Source organism: Micrasema longulum, unplaced genomic scaffold (genome assembly GCF_059751315.1).
Source record: "Micrasema longulum isolate JH-2025_06_02 unplaced genomic scaffold, ASM5975131v1 h1tg002780l, whole genome shotgun sequence".
Lineage (NCBI taxonomy): Eukaryota > Metazoa > Arthropoda > Insecta > Trichoptera > Brachycentridae > Micrasema > Micrasema longulum.
This window is the reverse complement of record NW_028279906.1, coordinates 12,420-27,833: the sequence shown is the minus strand read 5'-3', so window position 1 is coordinate 27,833 and position 15,414 is coordinate 12,420. Positions and strand designations below refer to the sequence as shown.

The window sequence follows — 15,414 nt, the reverse complement described above, 5'->3', positions numbered from 1 at the left end:
TTTTTTCGAATTTAGAACTGCACAATTGCTTAACTTTTTTCAATTACGATTACATATTTTTTGTAATAATGACAAAAGAAGGTAATTTTATGATTTACTTTCACTAATAAACCATTCTTAACATAATAAACTTTATCTGTTCTTAATCGTTACAATGTTGCATCAGTGAACCCTTTTTCTTTTTAAACACTAGGGATGTTACCCAGAAAAATCGAATGTTGATAGTTTTGTTAAATTATGTACATATCTTATTTTGTTCCTTAAATTTAAGATAGAAAATAATAATGGGACAGGGATTCGACTTATGATTTTGAAAATAAAATTACAGTACCTATAAGTACTTTTTCATAGCAACTGAATTCAATTGACATAGATTATGTTTGAAGTCCGAATCGATTTATTCACTTTAATCGATGTTTTTAAGCAGGTTACCTCACTATGAAGCTAAAACCGACAAATGTCAAATGTGACCTATTAAATTGGCCCTACTATAGGCCTTTTATATTTTAAGAAATATCTCTGGAGTAATATTTTGGAATACTTTTTAATCAAATAAATTTGACTTATTTTTCTTGGGAATAGACATGATGTGAGCTTCCCATTTTAAATCTATTGATATGATTATGCCGAGATCTTTTTGATGATTTAATGAGATTTGCCAGTTTTTAGTCCATTCATTGATGTGGTCCAAATCCTTGAGTGGTTGACCAGAGTATAGAAGGGGGTTTGCAACAGTTTGGTGTCATTTGCAAAGATACTCGATTGAGATTTTATGACTGTTTTGAGATCACTAATGTACAGGATGAAGAGGATCGGGCCAAGAACTGAACCTTGCGGAACACCGCTAAGTACGTTATGTTCTGTAGCTAAGGTGTTGCCTATATTTACTTGAAAGATACGATTGTTCAAGAAAGCTTCAATCCATCCACGGATACCCAAGTGCTCCAACTTCTTGACCAGTATTTTAATTGGAACACAATCGAATGCTTTTTCAAAGTCAAGGTATAGTACATCCAAAGGGTTGTGATTGTCATTCCTCAGACCGGGTATTTTAACACCGTAACAAATTGGTGACATTAGATCTCTTGGGGACAAATCCGTGTTGTTCTTGAATAATTTATATATATAATTTCTCACACAATTTTCCTATGCATTTATCTAGATACCTTGAGATAAAAAAAAACAGGCACAATTATGTATTTGAATGTTTTATTAAAAATATATTTTGAAAAACTAAAATATAATATAAGGCACATTATTTCATTTATACAAGAAATAAACCAACTGATTTAGTTGGCAACACAAAATAATTTCGTAAAATAATATTTTTTGCATAACAAATTAAAAAGGGCATAACAAGGTAACTTGGGGATTATAATACACATTTTCATAGTTCAACTTTTAACAACAAGATCTTTATAACCATTTTTTATTAGAAGAAACCTTCTTTTAAATTCTAAACCACAGCCTTTAGAAAGACGAAAATCTATCAATAGTTTATTATTCATATCTATAAAGTTAGCTTTGAAAACTAATTGCATTTTTCTGCTGTCTATTGTAGTAATGGTGATCTGGAAATAATAATAAAAAAAACATCAGTAAAAAAAATATTTCACGCAGTATGTGAAATGAAACAAATAATGTGAAATGAAACAAATAATGTGATCACCTCTTTTCCCTGTGGAGCCTTCCATTGACATTGCATGGTTTGTAAAATACTTTTGAGTCTATCGGTAGCTTCCTCAAATTCACAGCCAACTGAGAACCGTGTCATTCGCCTCACAAACCTCTGGAACATGCCCTGCGAGTAACACACAAATGTAAATATACTAGGAATACAAGGTGGGGAAAAATTACAGCCAGTAATGTTAGTAGCGCATACCTGAGAACATTGGGTGGCATTAAGCTGGGTCGCAAGGAGCAGATCTTCACCGATGGCGGGTTGAGAAAATGGAAGCACCGAAGCCCCACATTCTCCATCTTCCTGTAACAGCACACAACGGGCTCCCGTGGGAAGTGGCTGTGAGAGGCAAACCTCTATATCCCGGGAACCGCTTACTGTCGCTACTGCGAATCATTCAAGTTTATTACTAATTTTAACTAGCATTATTCAACTGTATGTGCAGCGAGTTCTATTATTGTACTAGTGCATGTTGGTGAACCAAGTAAACTTACAAATTTGATTTGCTTTAGACGGCAAATTAGAATATTTTATTTGAAAACGTTCCGTCACAGACATACAAATGAGCAATGTTTATTAATTGACTGCCCAGTCAATTCTAATACTAACACAAATTAAATTTGTATGTTTGAGCCGGGAATACCTGCCAGATTTTGTTTCGGATTGTCTGATCAGATTATCGGATACGACAATTACCGACGTTTTTTTGTGGTTCAGTCGTTTCCCAGGAGTAGGAGTGTCAAAGGTGTTAAAGGAGTCAGTTTTCACAGGTAATTGATTTAGAATATCTTCCCATGATTTACATTGATTTTTGGCATTTATTGTCCTGACACGTGTATTATGGTGCTTAAAAACTTTCCTTATATCAACATATTTACTTCCGATACTGTTTTTTCTCAATTTAGGGGCTAAAATTGTGAATTAAAGTATGTTTACTGTTGATAATGACAGTTGATTACGGGCAATATGTCAGGCCGCACCAGGCATCCATATAAAGTTCGAGTCTTTATCGAGTAGAGGTCGATTCAAATTTTACTCGAAAATAGTAACATTAACCTTGAAATCGCATCTAAAATGACATGTCCAAATTTCAGGCAGCTACGACTTTGTAATGGACAAAAAAAACTCAACACGGGACTTTGGTTCCATGGAGTTGGGATTTGTCTCAATAAATGTAACATAAGTATATTGTGAATAAAATGAATAAATAAAAAAATAAACACAAGCATGTATTTTCAGTTTTATAAAATAAATACAGGCGAATTATAGAAAAATACATTGGAATAACCCTGCAATAATAAATATACAGGTACATATTAAAAAGTATTTACAATGCAAATAAATATCCCTTTGGCAAGTCTCGACCTGAGTACGGCCCATTGTTTTGCTGCGTAACTTAATACCCAATAGCCATATAATGGTTTTCCTAGGCTCGGGCTCCTCTATAGCTTGGCGCATTTTTACTCTTGAGGTTTCTACAGATCCATGGTGCGAACACCTTACAATCTGATGTCTATTTCCAGCCCTTCTTGGTTCACTGACAGGCAATAACACGTTAACATAGGCTTATTAAACATTAAAACGCACTGTATGTAGAAAATAAATGAAAATGTTTAAGTGAGTTACAGTGATGATTGTCAATAAAGTAAAAATATTTTGTTTTTCTACAGATGAGAAATCAGTCATACTACTCGTATATCCTAGATATTTGGAAGAAATGTTTTGCTTTGAACTTACTGAGATAATCCAGTGAAGAGACGAATATATCAGCAGCTATGCTTTGGTAATCTAGCTTTATGATCTATAAACAGTCACATAGCTAAATCGCCAAAGCGTAGACACTGACAAAGTTTTCGGTACCTAGAATGGGATATTAATTGGTTTCATCTTGAATATACATCAACAGTATTCCGAGTTTGTCTAAATTTTTGTAAACAGCCAATGACAAGGTCATAAGCCTGTACTTTCATATTCCTTTCTCTACAATGTTCTCCATCTCCGTTGTAATATGTTAATTTGAATGTAAATTAAAACTGAGTATGATGTCAGTTGGCGAGGTTTCCACCCCACCAGGACACAGGGCGATTCTGAAATACAGCATCACTCAGAGTCACCTAGTACCTGATGAGGAAATAACCCTTTACTTTAGTCCTTATGAATGGAAAATATTATACTGATTTAGTAAACAAATATTTTCAAATTTTACCACGGAAAAATGTTTAGGGTTATATTCTTGATTTGAAATATACCATGAACTCATACCCACCAAAGATGGGATTCTCAGACCTTATGAATACAAAAATTATCAATTACGCGATAAATAAATGTTATTCGTGATTTTCGCTAAGTCTAATATTTAAAAAAAAAAAATTAGCTTCAATTCGAGACATAAATGAAAATTATCAGACCAGATTAACAGAGTTGTCTTTAAAAAAAAACACAAATAAAATGTAAAAAAAATTATATTATTTGTTCGAGAGATGTTTAGAGTCGCCACCGACCGTCGCCTTTTGTATTTACCGCGGACATCAACTAACATATAGATAAGAATTGAGATATATTATCAACCTTTGGCACGTGCTATCTTGTCGGCCTCGAGGTGTAGTGGTCAACAGGTTTGTCTAACATGCAAGAGGTCTCGGGTTCGACTCGAAATGACATGAAATATTGATTTAAAAAGGTGTTTTAACACTAGAATAGTTCATAGTCCCTGGACTGTACCTGAAACTTAAGACTGATCATCTTACTGTCATGTAACAAAAAGGATCAAGATACAACACAAGTGTACCAATGCTGTGCCCTATGAACCATTAGGCGCGGAAAGGGAATGATGATGATCTATAACTGCCGAGTTTGCATAATAAACTAATACCAAATAAAATCTAATCAATAAAAGAATAAAGGACAATAAAACAATAATGACTTTTATTCCAGTAAAATGGCTAAATAGTGCAGAGCCAATTTTACCATACATAAAAAAAAACATAATTTTCATGCAACACTGTAGAAATAACTTGCATTTATACTAATAAAATTTTAAATAATCTGTGATAACGTAATACCTAATACGCACTTACTGTCCAAGGAGCGGCAAGGAGCAGGGCAGACGGGCGGTAAGACGGTAGTCAAACAGGCAAAATTCAACAGATAGCACGTATTAGTAGGCTATTTGCTTTCCTTTGATATTTTAAATTATAATTAGAAAATTTTACTGGGTCTATTTTGACCTACTTCGCCACCTGGTTTTTTTTTTTAACCATCAGGCTTTATGAGTTAAAATGAGAAAAGCTACATAATGTCTAAAAGTGGCATCTTTTTAGTAGATACCCAATATAAAATATCCCTAAAATGAGGGACCTTCAATAATGTATAAACAGGAAACTAATTCTTACATAGCCGTCACAAAAAATTAAAATAAAGTAAAACTCTAATTATCCGGATAAATAAGTGCCAGATTTTATTGCATTCAAAATAATCACATTAAAAATTTACTTAAAACATGTCCAGCAAAATTAATCACACAATTAAATTAAAATTAAAAACTTCTTTATTTTTAATTTCCTGATAAAGATCGGGATATTTGGCAATTCGGATGACTGAAGTTCCGAGAAATGGAGTTCTACCGTATATTACACATAATTTTTTAAAATATATTTTAATTTGATTTTTAGGTTCTCGATTCTTGGCAACGTGCAATTCTTCTAGACCGGCACCTAAGGCGAAAGACTAATAACCTTAACAAATGTTCTAGATATGCTGTGATTAGTGGTACCCAGGAAGAGAACAGGAATTCATACCGTTGTGATCAGTGAGCCAGGAGTGGTTCTTGAGATCAGCGAGGGAGATGCGGCGCCGGGGGTCCGGCTGTAGTAAGCGCCGTAGGAGCGCCAGTACTGCAGGGCCCATACACCGCCAGGGGCCAGCTCCCGCCACGCTGCCCCCACACCACGCTATATAGTCGCTGCACTGTGCGGACGGCTGGTCCCATGGCAGTTCTATATCCCAACAATCCATTCACACTTAAGATTAAAAATTCTTCCACTATTTTAAGACAATTAAACCGTAATTGTGTTCAGTCGTGCGTGTAGACTTGCTCATGATTTTTAAATCTGTTTGGCAGCGCAACCTACGCAGCATGGGTTGGCAAAGTTTTAACCACTACGGGCGACCTACTTTTGACATTTTTGGTAGAGGTCTGTCTACTAACACTGAAAACAGTAATATAAAGCTAAAATTAATTTTCAGCTGAAAATAAACAATTTTAACATATAACAGACATGAAGAACATTTTAGAGGAGGTAATACAGAAGTCTAGACATATTCAGGGCTTATGACCTGTCAATGGCAAGTTTAAGTGGCCACTTCACAATGTGTAACATTCACCATTCTGCCCATATTTGAACATCTATATTACTTCATCTGTTGATTTTTGTGAAGTTAAAGAGCTGAAACATTTATTTATGCGGGTGAGATTCATCTAATTTAATTATTTCACCTACATACTAGGCAACGCTTGAAAATTTTATTTTTCAATTTCTATACTTCTTCATGGACCAGGTTGATTTATCAACAATATTTTGAGTTGGTCTATATTTTGGTAGACAAGGACTTGATTCAACTCCCTGGGGAGCTATCAATATTAAAATATAACAACAGACACGAAGAACATTTTAGAGGAGGTAATACAGAAGTCTAGACATCTACAGGGCTTATGACCTGTCAATCATCAACAGATGAAAGAATTGAAGAAATATAGATGTTCAAATATGGACAGAATGGTGAATGTTACACAGTGTGTAAAGTGGCCACTTTAATCAGCCATTGACAGGTCATAAGCCCTGTAGATGTCTAGACTTCTGTATTACCTCCTTTAAAATGTTCTTCATACATGTTGTTATATGTTAATATTGACAGCTCCCGGGGAGTTGAATCTAGTCCTTGTCTACAAAAATTTGGACAAACTCAAAATATTGTTGAAAATAAACAGGTAATACCAATTAAATATCAAGTTATTTCAATAAAAGCAATTAATGATGACTTCACACAAACATAAAAATAGTATATAAATAAAACAAGATGCTATTTTATTTTGGCTATATTGAAGCAAGCAATATGCTTTACAATTATTCGTAAATATGAATTATTTAAGTAGTGACAGAGGGCGTGATGGAAATGTGACATTGCATATAGCTTTTCGTAAACACGCTGTTAAACGGAGGCAGTGTTTAGTTTTGGTTTATTGTAATAATATAGATTCACGGAGGACGGAGGAAAGTGGCCGCGCGATGGTGCTTTCGGAGTGGACAAAATCATCATGAAGTTATTTATATGAAAGGTTAACAAAATGGATACGCTTTTGTAAATTGACCACTGAAAATCTCTATTTTTAAAACCAATTGATTCTTGTCTGACGCATCAGACTGGTGGACAACTAGAAATTTATACGCGGTTGGAGCTTTAGCCACCCATGCTATGTAAATTATATATATAATTCAGATCAAATTTCGGTCCCTGCTCTAACGCAACTGGATTCATATTTTTAACATGTGTCATTATTTTTAAGACTACTTGAAAATATTTTTATGAAAGTTATTCATTTATTGCTAATTCAAAATTTATTTTACATACAATTAATCTTCTTATGACTATGTACATAACTCTTGTTTTAAACGCAGAAAAACAATTTCTAATATATATTTTCCAATATTACCAATTATCCAAAGAATTTCAAACAAAAAAAAAACTCCATTTATGCATAATATATACTTTGTAATGTAAGAATTAAATTTAAAATAAATAAAATATTTGCTTACTTTAAATAAACGTTTTTCTTAAAGAATGTGACATTTTAAACAATTTGTTGAACTTCCCACATATGAATGTTTTATAATAATACAGATGAAAATATATATTTAGTTATTGTATTTCTGAAAAAATTAAATAAAACTATTTGCAACAAAAGGTATATTTTCAATAATGTAATTCCATGTAAGTTGTGACAATAAGTAAACAGATATGACTCAAGAATCAACAAAATTCAAGGGCAAAAATAAATCTAATCAGAAAGCAATAATTTAACTACCCAAATATAAAATGCAAGCCACACAAAAATAATACTTACCAATCATAACACAAAGTGCAAAACAAAAGGAAAATAAAAGATGTGCTTAACAAGATAGTTTGTGACTTCGGTACCATAACTTTAGGATCTAATAAATGGCCTACAGCTAGGATACCAAAGACACAACCAACTCGATGGTCCATTCAGCCACAAGCAGCTCCAATCAGCTGTAGATGTTACTTGCATTTCTTAATCTATATTATACTGGCATCACAATTTCCAGTATTTACAGACTAATTGACATGGCAATACTGTAATATTAGCTGCTGTTCACTCACACTTTACAATGTATGTTTAACTTCCAAGAAATTAATAGTTTGGAAAAAAAAGTTTTTTTTTAGAATTAGGTCAGGGTATTTTTTTTTATTTCTTACATTTTAGTGGACACTTAATAGTAGAGAATACAAAAATGATAAAACAGAGTTAGATGATTGTTGCCTTATAAGGTTGAAATAGAATAGAGTTGAGGCAAACAACTTGATAGTTCAACATTTGCACCTGGTTACACCTGATGAGACAACCCTCATTCTGTCACATCGGGTTAAGGTATACATATAACACACATGCATATCGATGGTAAAAAGGCCAAGTGACTGATTCACTACTATAGACGAAATTGGGTTATATATTGTCAGTATATGATACAACCCACTTAAATTACAAAGTGTTTTATTTGAAACATATTTTTTTTTAATTCCACAAAGTGAATTCTTAAACAATTCTCTTATAATAACAAAATTTGAGAAAACAAGTTAAAATTGAAGTTGTCATTTTTCAAGCTTTGTCAACTGATAAAACCCTCTAAATTCTCCGAGGTTTAGTTTCAAAGTTAACGTGTACAAAAACCCACTAAGTTTTTATTTTATTTTTAGTGACTAGTGAAATATAAACAGTCTTCATTTCAAATTTACATGTGTAAATAATTTATTTTTTTTCATTAAATTCCTGTTAATTTATGACACAGTACGTATATTGTTAATTATAATTTTTAAATATTTTTTAGTCTAGTATTAAGTATTCATTATATTATTACTGTAAATGAATAAAATCAATGGATCGTATCCTACAATTGGACTTATTTTTACAGATTGTCGTTTAGATTTACATTGAAATGTTTTTGGTATTTAGACCTTACAGTTTTTCTTGCCTACATTGTTTTGAAGTTGATTCAAAATATGAAATCTTTGATTATCCTGCAAAATGCACATTGTGGCGCATCGGTCACTTGGCCATTTTACCGTTGATATATATTGTGATTACAAAAATACAATATTGCATGCTTATCCACGACAACACAATGTGAATCAACAATGACTTGATCATACATACTATTATAGCTCAAAAATTTTCATACATAATCCAACTCTACAGTCAAGGTGTTTAGCACTAATTACCTCAAATGAGGTTCCATCTCAGACTAGGAAAATAATTAATTTAATTTTCACTATCACTAAGAATTTACTATAAAATTTTATTTTTCATTTGTAAGTTATTTCACTTTCTAGAGCATCACAAGAAGATTGTGACTGAAGGAATCGTAATAAACAAATGAGTTATCTCTTTAATTGGTTAATCAATCCAATGCACAGGAGAAAAAAAAGAGTTTTTAAAAATATTTACAAAAACATTTGGATGTATCTTTAATTTATCTAACATCAAAAGCAAATTATAAAAATAAAATTTAAAATAGCTTAAGCGGTAAATACCTCCAACCAGCATGGCTACAAGGATGATCCCGCAGGACCACAAGTCAGCAGGGGCCGCGTTGTATGGAGACTCCAGGACCTCGGGGGCCACATAGGGCAGAGTCCCACATCTTCGGTCTAGCAGGCGTTCCACTCCCTTCAGCCTGTGCATTTCCGAACATGTCAATACACTCTCTGCTTAATCTTCGCTAATAATGAACGTAACCAGACTGCGTATAATAGAATACAAATATTTTTTAGGTTGTTCTATGGAGATATTTACTGACTCCTAACTACCAACTGCCAGTAATCAATATAATTTTTAGTCAAACCTAAAGTTGCCAATTAGTTAAAGTATTATTTTTATATAATTTCATAAAAATAGTAAGAGTTACTACAGCAGTTATTCAACAAAAGAAAGAGTTACAATCATTTTGGTATATCTTTTTACTCTTCGCAAATAACTTTTCTAACCTTCTTTCAAAAATCAATATAGACCCTTACTAAAAAATCTAAAAAGAAAAAAAAAGACATAATTTATAGTAAAAAATAACCTTTTCATAACAGGAAAATGGAAAATATAAAGTAAATCACAAAATATACCTAAATATTGTAGCCATCCCAAAGTCAGATATTTTAATATTATCACTGTCATCTAACAGCAAGTTTTCTGGCTTCAAATCGCGATGGGTTACACCCCTCGAGTGGAGGTATTCCACTCCTGACAATATCTGGAGGAAATATCGCCTCGCATCACCAACCGCCATACCAACATCAGGTTCTGCTCCAAACAAGAGAAAATATCTCAATTTACTAAAAGTTCACCTATCTTCAGTATCTAGTCAAAAGTAGCAGTCTTCAATTGTTATAACTCACACGTGAAAAGTAGATTCTATTTTTACATAGGAACCTCTGCATATTAATTGTAACAGACAAGGGTCTGAGTGGTCTACAAACTGAAGACCATTGTCTAATATGGCAAGTCTGTTAGCAGTCAATAATTATTTTCATAGAACATCTAAATTAATATTGCATTTTAATCATTTTTATAAATACGTAAAACTTAAACTTTTAAATTAAGAAACAAAAATTGTACTATCACCATACAACTAAATTTGGAGAGTGTTTTGCATATGATCTGGTTAGAATAAACGTGGCATAATTCATGAGTCATATTTACGAGAGATAATTTGTATAAACTCTCGACTAGTTGAATAATGTAATAACAAAAGGTCACGTGGAATCGAAACAGGCTATTTTTGAAATAGAATGAGTTGTAAAAGTGATTTTTAGTAAAAAATATTGTTATTTATTTACTAACTCATTTAGTCCACTAAGTCACAATAAAACACATTTTTTATATATGAATAAAATTAACCCTTCTCTTACTGTGGCAAAAACATCCTCGCGTTCTGGCGCTGTATAGTCATTACACGCGCAAAACAGAGATTGTAAATGGAAAAAATGGAATATTCACAGGCAATTGCTTCAATTACAGTCGGACTTGGTTATAACGGTCACGGAAATAGTGAGATCTTGGATGTTATGAGGAAACATTCATTGACATATGAGTTTATGGTTTTCTCAATACATTTATTCACTTTTATAACAAGTTACTTTTCGGACATACCAAACAAAAATATTGTCAACAGTTGAGCAAAAACTCTTTAATTGTTTAAAAACATAATTTTAATAAGAACCTACACATGGTTGAAATTGCGTGTAAAACATCCAAGCTTTGTGAACTCAGTAAGTTACCGGCCTGAGCTGAAACATTACAATTTACAACTTCTTTAGTAGTTTATGAATGACATTCTCATTTCGTGGGTTTTTACAATGTTTCCCAGTTTTTTGTTTTAAATGTTCTATGGTCACTGCATAATAAACATTATGAGTGGGTGATGTTAGATTATAAAAAACTACATCCTGAATTATAAACATACCTAACAAGAGGAAGTGTCTCTTAATTCCTGAAAAAGTAGCAATTATTTGTGAAATATAATGTGGCGCGAAAAATGTTGAAATGTGTAAAAAGTTTTCTTTCACGGTGTTAATATTGTGGAAAAATAATGTTTTTTTAAGAGCATTTGAAATTTAGAAAGTGATATGTTTGTGAGCATTTATTATAATTTACCTCAATAGTTTTCTTTTTTAATTATCTGTATGAACTATATGTATATTTATTTGTTAACTAATAAATAATATGCAATGGCAATTGGATTTTTAAAAAAAACCTCCCTGGTATAACAAGTAATGCTTAGAACGGACAAATTTAGTCAGTGCCATCTTCCTCATAATAACCTGATTAGACTGTATTTATAGTTTAATTCAAAAGTGATAATATTTTTTAATCTGATTGCTAAAAACATGAAAACATCATTAGCTGACACTCTTGGTGCAAGCGAGAGGACCACCCTTAACAAAGCTCGGAGAGCTACACACTACACGTCTGGCCGTGTAGTGTACTGGCTGTTGGTTATTGACCTGCAAAAATTGTCTCACTCGGGAATATACCTGTAGCAACCAAAAGAGTGAAATGTAAAGAGTGTGTGAGACAACGGTATGTTTGGCACTCTTTTACTTCATACGCCACGACTTGTGACACATTGGTTATACGTAGGTACTTGCTCGTGGTTATTGGCCTGCAGGATGCTTAAAATTGTCTATCACTTGCGAATATATCTGTAGCACCAAGAGTGGGATGTAAAGATTGTGTGAGACAATCATATGTTTAATACTCTTGACTTCATACGCCATGACTTGCGATACATAGGTTGTATTGGTCATTTATCTCTGATTTCTGATATTTAACCCTTTTTCGTATTATTTAATAATAAATTATTTCAACCGATGCGTAAGTGCATAACGGAGGAATACTGAAAATTTTAACGCAGTATTTATTATATTTATAGAGGTATTAAAGTTATTAGATGCAATGTGCACTAGCTACACATCACCGGGAAGAGAGGGTTAAATACAAAAATATATATTTACATATATATTGCTACAAAGGTAGTGCTATACATATATGACACTATCTAAATAAATTAATAATCTTATGGTCTGCAATTGTCTCATTGTGTATTCATTATATTTTTATGCGATATATATAAGCTAAAGATATCAAATTTTGAAAGTAAAAGAACATAACGGAATAGTCATTACCTATTCGATCAAACAGTTCACCACCCGAGCAGTATTCCAGGAAAATATATTCAAAATGACCATGAGATCTCTTCCCGAAGTACTGCAGCAAGTGGGGGTGACGGAGTGACTTCTGGATTGCAGTTTCCTTCTTCACGAGTAGAGCTGCATCGCTGTGTTTCCTTAGGTCTATTATTTTCATAGCGACTGCTTCATCCGTGGTACTGTTCACGACTAATTTCACTCTGAAATAATTTGCTAATTAATACAATAAACACAACAATTTATACCTAATTATTAAACAAGTTAAATTTCGATAGAGCTCAGTAATAACAGAAAAAACAAATACAGCTGTGTTCACTGTTTACTTAAATGGAGATGTACATGTCGAGTGTCTAGATAACCACTCATTAAATGGCTGGAAAGTCTTCAACGCTCGAGCTGCTGAATATGTTGCGGGAAAACTTTCAACCGGTGTTAGCTTCGCTTTAACTCGTATTCTTACACGAGTTGATTTTTAATGTTTTATTTTAAGATTTTAAAAAGCACCATGAATTCTATTAATGTTTGAAAAATTCTGCTATCATAACAAAAATAATTAACCTGATTTTAAAGTATTTAATAAGTGAATAGATGAACTATGATGATAGCTTTCTCATATAAGGGTGTTATTTTTCAGAGCCGCAAGCCATGTTATTTATTGTATAGCACCCCTGAGACGATTTAAAAAAAATGGCAATATATAAATTACCCTCTATCCATCTATCTTCTAACAGTTCATAAAAAAATATTTACATCATCTACAAATAAATTGTATCTGCCGTGAAGTGCCCCAGAGATGATTTATCATAAGACATAGTTTACAAAAAATATTATGAATATTTATACAAATCCATTAGAAAACACCACTGAATATAATATAAAATCATTAAAAACGAATGACATTAGATGTACGGGGATCATTAGTAAGAAGCATGCTGGAAATCGGCAAAAAATATTATTTTCATTGCAAAAATTAAAGAACTATATCAAAAGTAAAAGAATACCGTAAATGAGAAACATTTGTCAAAGAAACTACAGGTACAACTTGAAGGCACTGTGTTATCCATTGAAATCTGAATTTGCTACACCCCACATTTCGATAATGGAGTGGTTAAAATGTATAAATTGCACAGTAAAAAATCCTAAATAAAACAATGCGTCAGTTAATCTACATAACAATAAACAAAAGAATAACGAAACCGGCTAATGCTTACTCTCCATAAGCTCCCTCGCCTAATGTCTGGCCTAGGACCCAACCTTCTACAAACTCGTTGCCAGCCATTGTAGCCGGCGTACGAAAATCACTACCTCATGAAGCAAGAAAGAGTCATCTCAAGATCCTGAAAATACGGGAGAAATTAATTATAAGTTCCAAGGACAAACATGCATCTCAATGACGCCGATTTTTTTCCGAGATCGCCATTTTTCGAATAAGAAGATTCTGCACAAAATGCTTAGATTAAATTTTTTACCGCAGGATATTTACCCATTTGCAAATAAACACTTAAAACAGTCACGTAAAAGGAAAAATCAAGATCCATTTTACAGAAAAACACGTGGATGTTTTTGAACAAAAGCAACAGAGGCTTGGATGCAAAGCGCGTTACCTTTATCGAACGGTCGTCCGACGTACATGTACGTCGGGTTATCAAATATACCATACAATTAAATTAATAAGAAAGGTTCAAAATAGGACTAGGCGGATGCAAACACTTTCTAGACGATAATTATATGCTTGTTTAAAAGTAAACTACAAACGTGCAAACCATACCACGAAAAGATTGCAGAAAACGAGGCCCCGCCGCTAGTCGCCGCCGTTGCCGCTAAAATTGCCTAATTGCCCCGCAGCGCGCCGATGGCGCCACCGTCACAAATTTTAGATCAATTTAAAGCATAGACTATATAAAAATGTAATTCTTCTACTCGATGAAACCATAAATTCAAAATATACAGAAGTTCCTCGACAATCCGGACAAGCAAAAATCAAGACTTCGGCGGATTACCAAGGCGTCCGGATTGTGGTCTGCAAAACTTAAATGGTAATAAACTAATGTTTAATTTCAGTTATTTCTTTAATGATCAAAATACATCAATAACAAAATGTTGGAAGGCTGCGGATTTTAAATTACACAAAAAATACACAACACGTCAACGATTGACAACAGACAGCTTATCGCGGTGCTCGATACAGGTAAAATGCCTCTCGCCTCCCTAGCGAACGCCACGCTCCATCCATCTGGATTACCGCGATCGCCGGATAAGCGAGGGTGCGGATTAGTGAGGCCCAACTATATTATAATTTCCCAAAAAGGGTAATTCGTGTTTTTAACGAAAATAGTTTTAAGAAAATATCGTCTAAATTTATTTTTTAAATATATAAATTGTAATGTTATGTTTTTCCGAAAAAAAAATTATTCAAGTATCCAAACTGTAAAAAATAGTTTTAGGAAACGTTCTCCTGAGATAATGGATTTCGACAGCACTCACCTGCCTCCTTATTATTCTTAATGTTTCTCCTCTGGATCTCTATCTCGTTGTGGTGAGGAGGCTTGTTGCCCGCGGGCCCGCGAGATAATTAGCTAGCCCCCTTAAACTAGTAGATGGCAAAACCAGTACAGATCCCTTGGACACCGGCATCTTTCAAAACCAACTCAGCTATGCTAAAAGGGATTTGAATTCGGTTACAAGTAAATGACTCCTATCCAATAAACCTTCTTTGCGCATTGATAGATACGTACAAT

The 15,414-nt window shown here is 33.2% G+C and overlaps 1 protein-coding gene across 4 annotated transcripts; it reads right to left on the bottom strand.

Moving 5' to 3' along the window:
- Window positions 1–1,191: 1,191 nt before the first annotated feature.
- On the bottom strand, window positions 1,192–14,544 carry grp (serine/threonine-protein kinase grp). 4 transcript variants are annotated; one of them, XM_088241206.1, is made up of 9 exons: window positions 14,445–14,540; window positions 13,888–14,013; window positions 12,653–12,876; window positions 10,091–10,268; window positions 9,509–9,651; window positions 5,479–5,676; window positions 1,883–2,067; window positions 1,670–1,801; window positions 1,192–1,571 (listed from the first exon to the last, which is right to left on the bottom strand). In XM_088241206.1, the coding sequence occupies exons 2-9, from the start codon at window positions 13,953–13,955 to the stop codon at window positions 1,395–1,397; spliced, it is 1,305 nt and encodes a 434-aa protein (XP_088097332.1). In that variant the 5' UTR covers window positions 13,956–14,013; window positions 14,445–14,540; the 3' UTR covers window positions 1,192–1,394. The 4 variants fall into 4 exon arrangements, with proteins under 4 accessions (XP_088097332.1, XP_088097334.1, XP_088097333.1 ...); XM_088241208.1 differs by having other exon boundaries at window positions 1,883–2,064; XM_088241207.1 differs by having other exon boundaries at window positions 14,281–14,465.
- Between the last annotated feature and the right edge of the window lie 870 nt (window positions 14,545–15,414).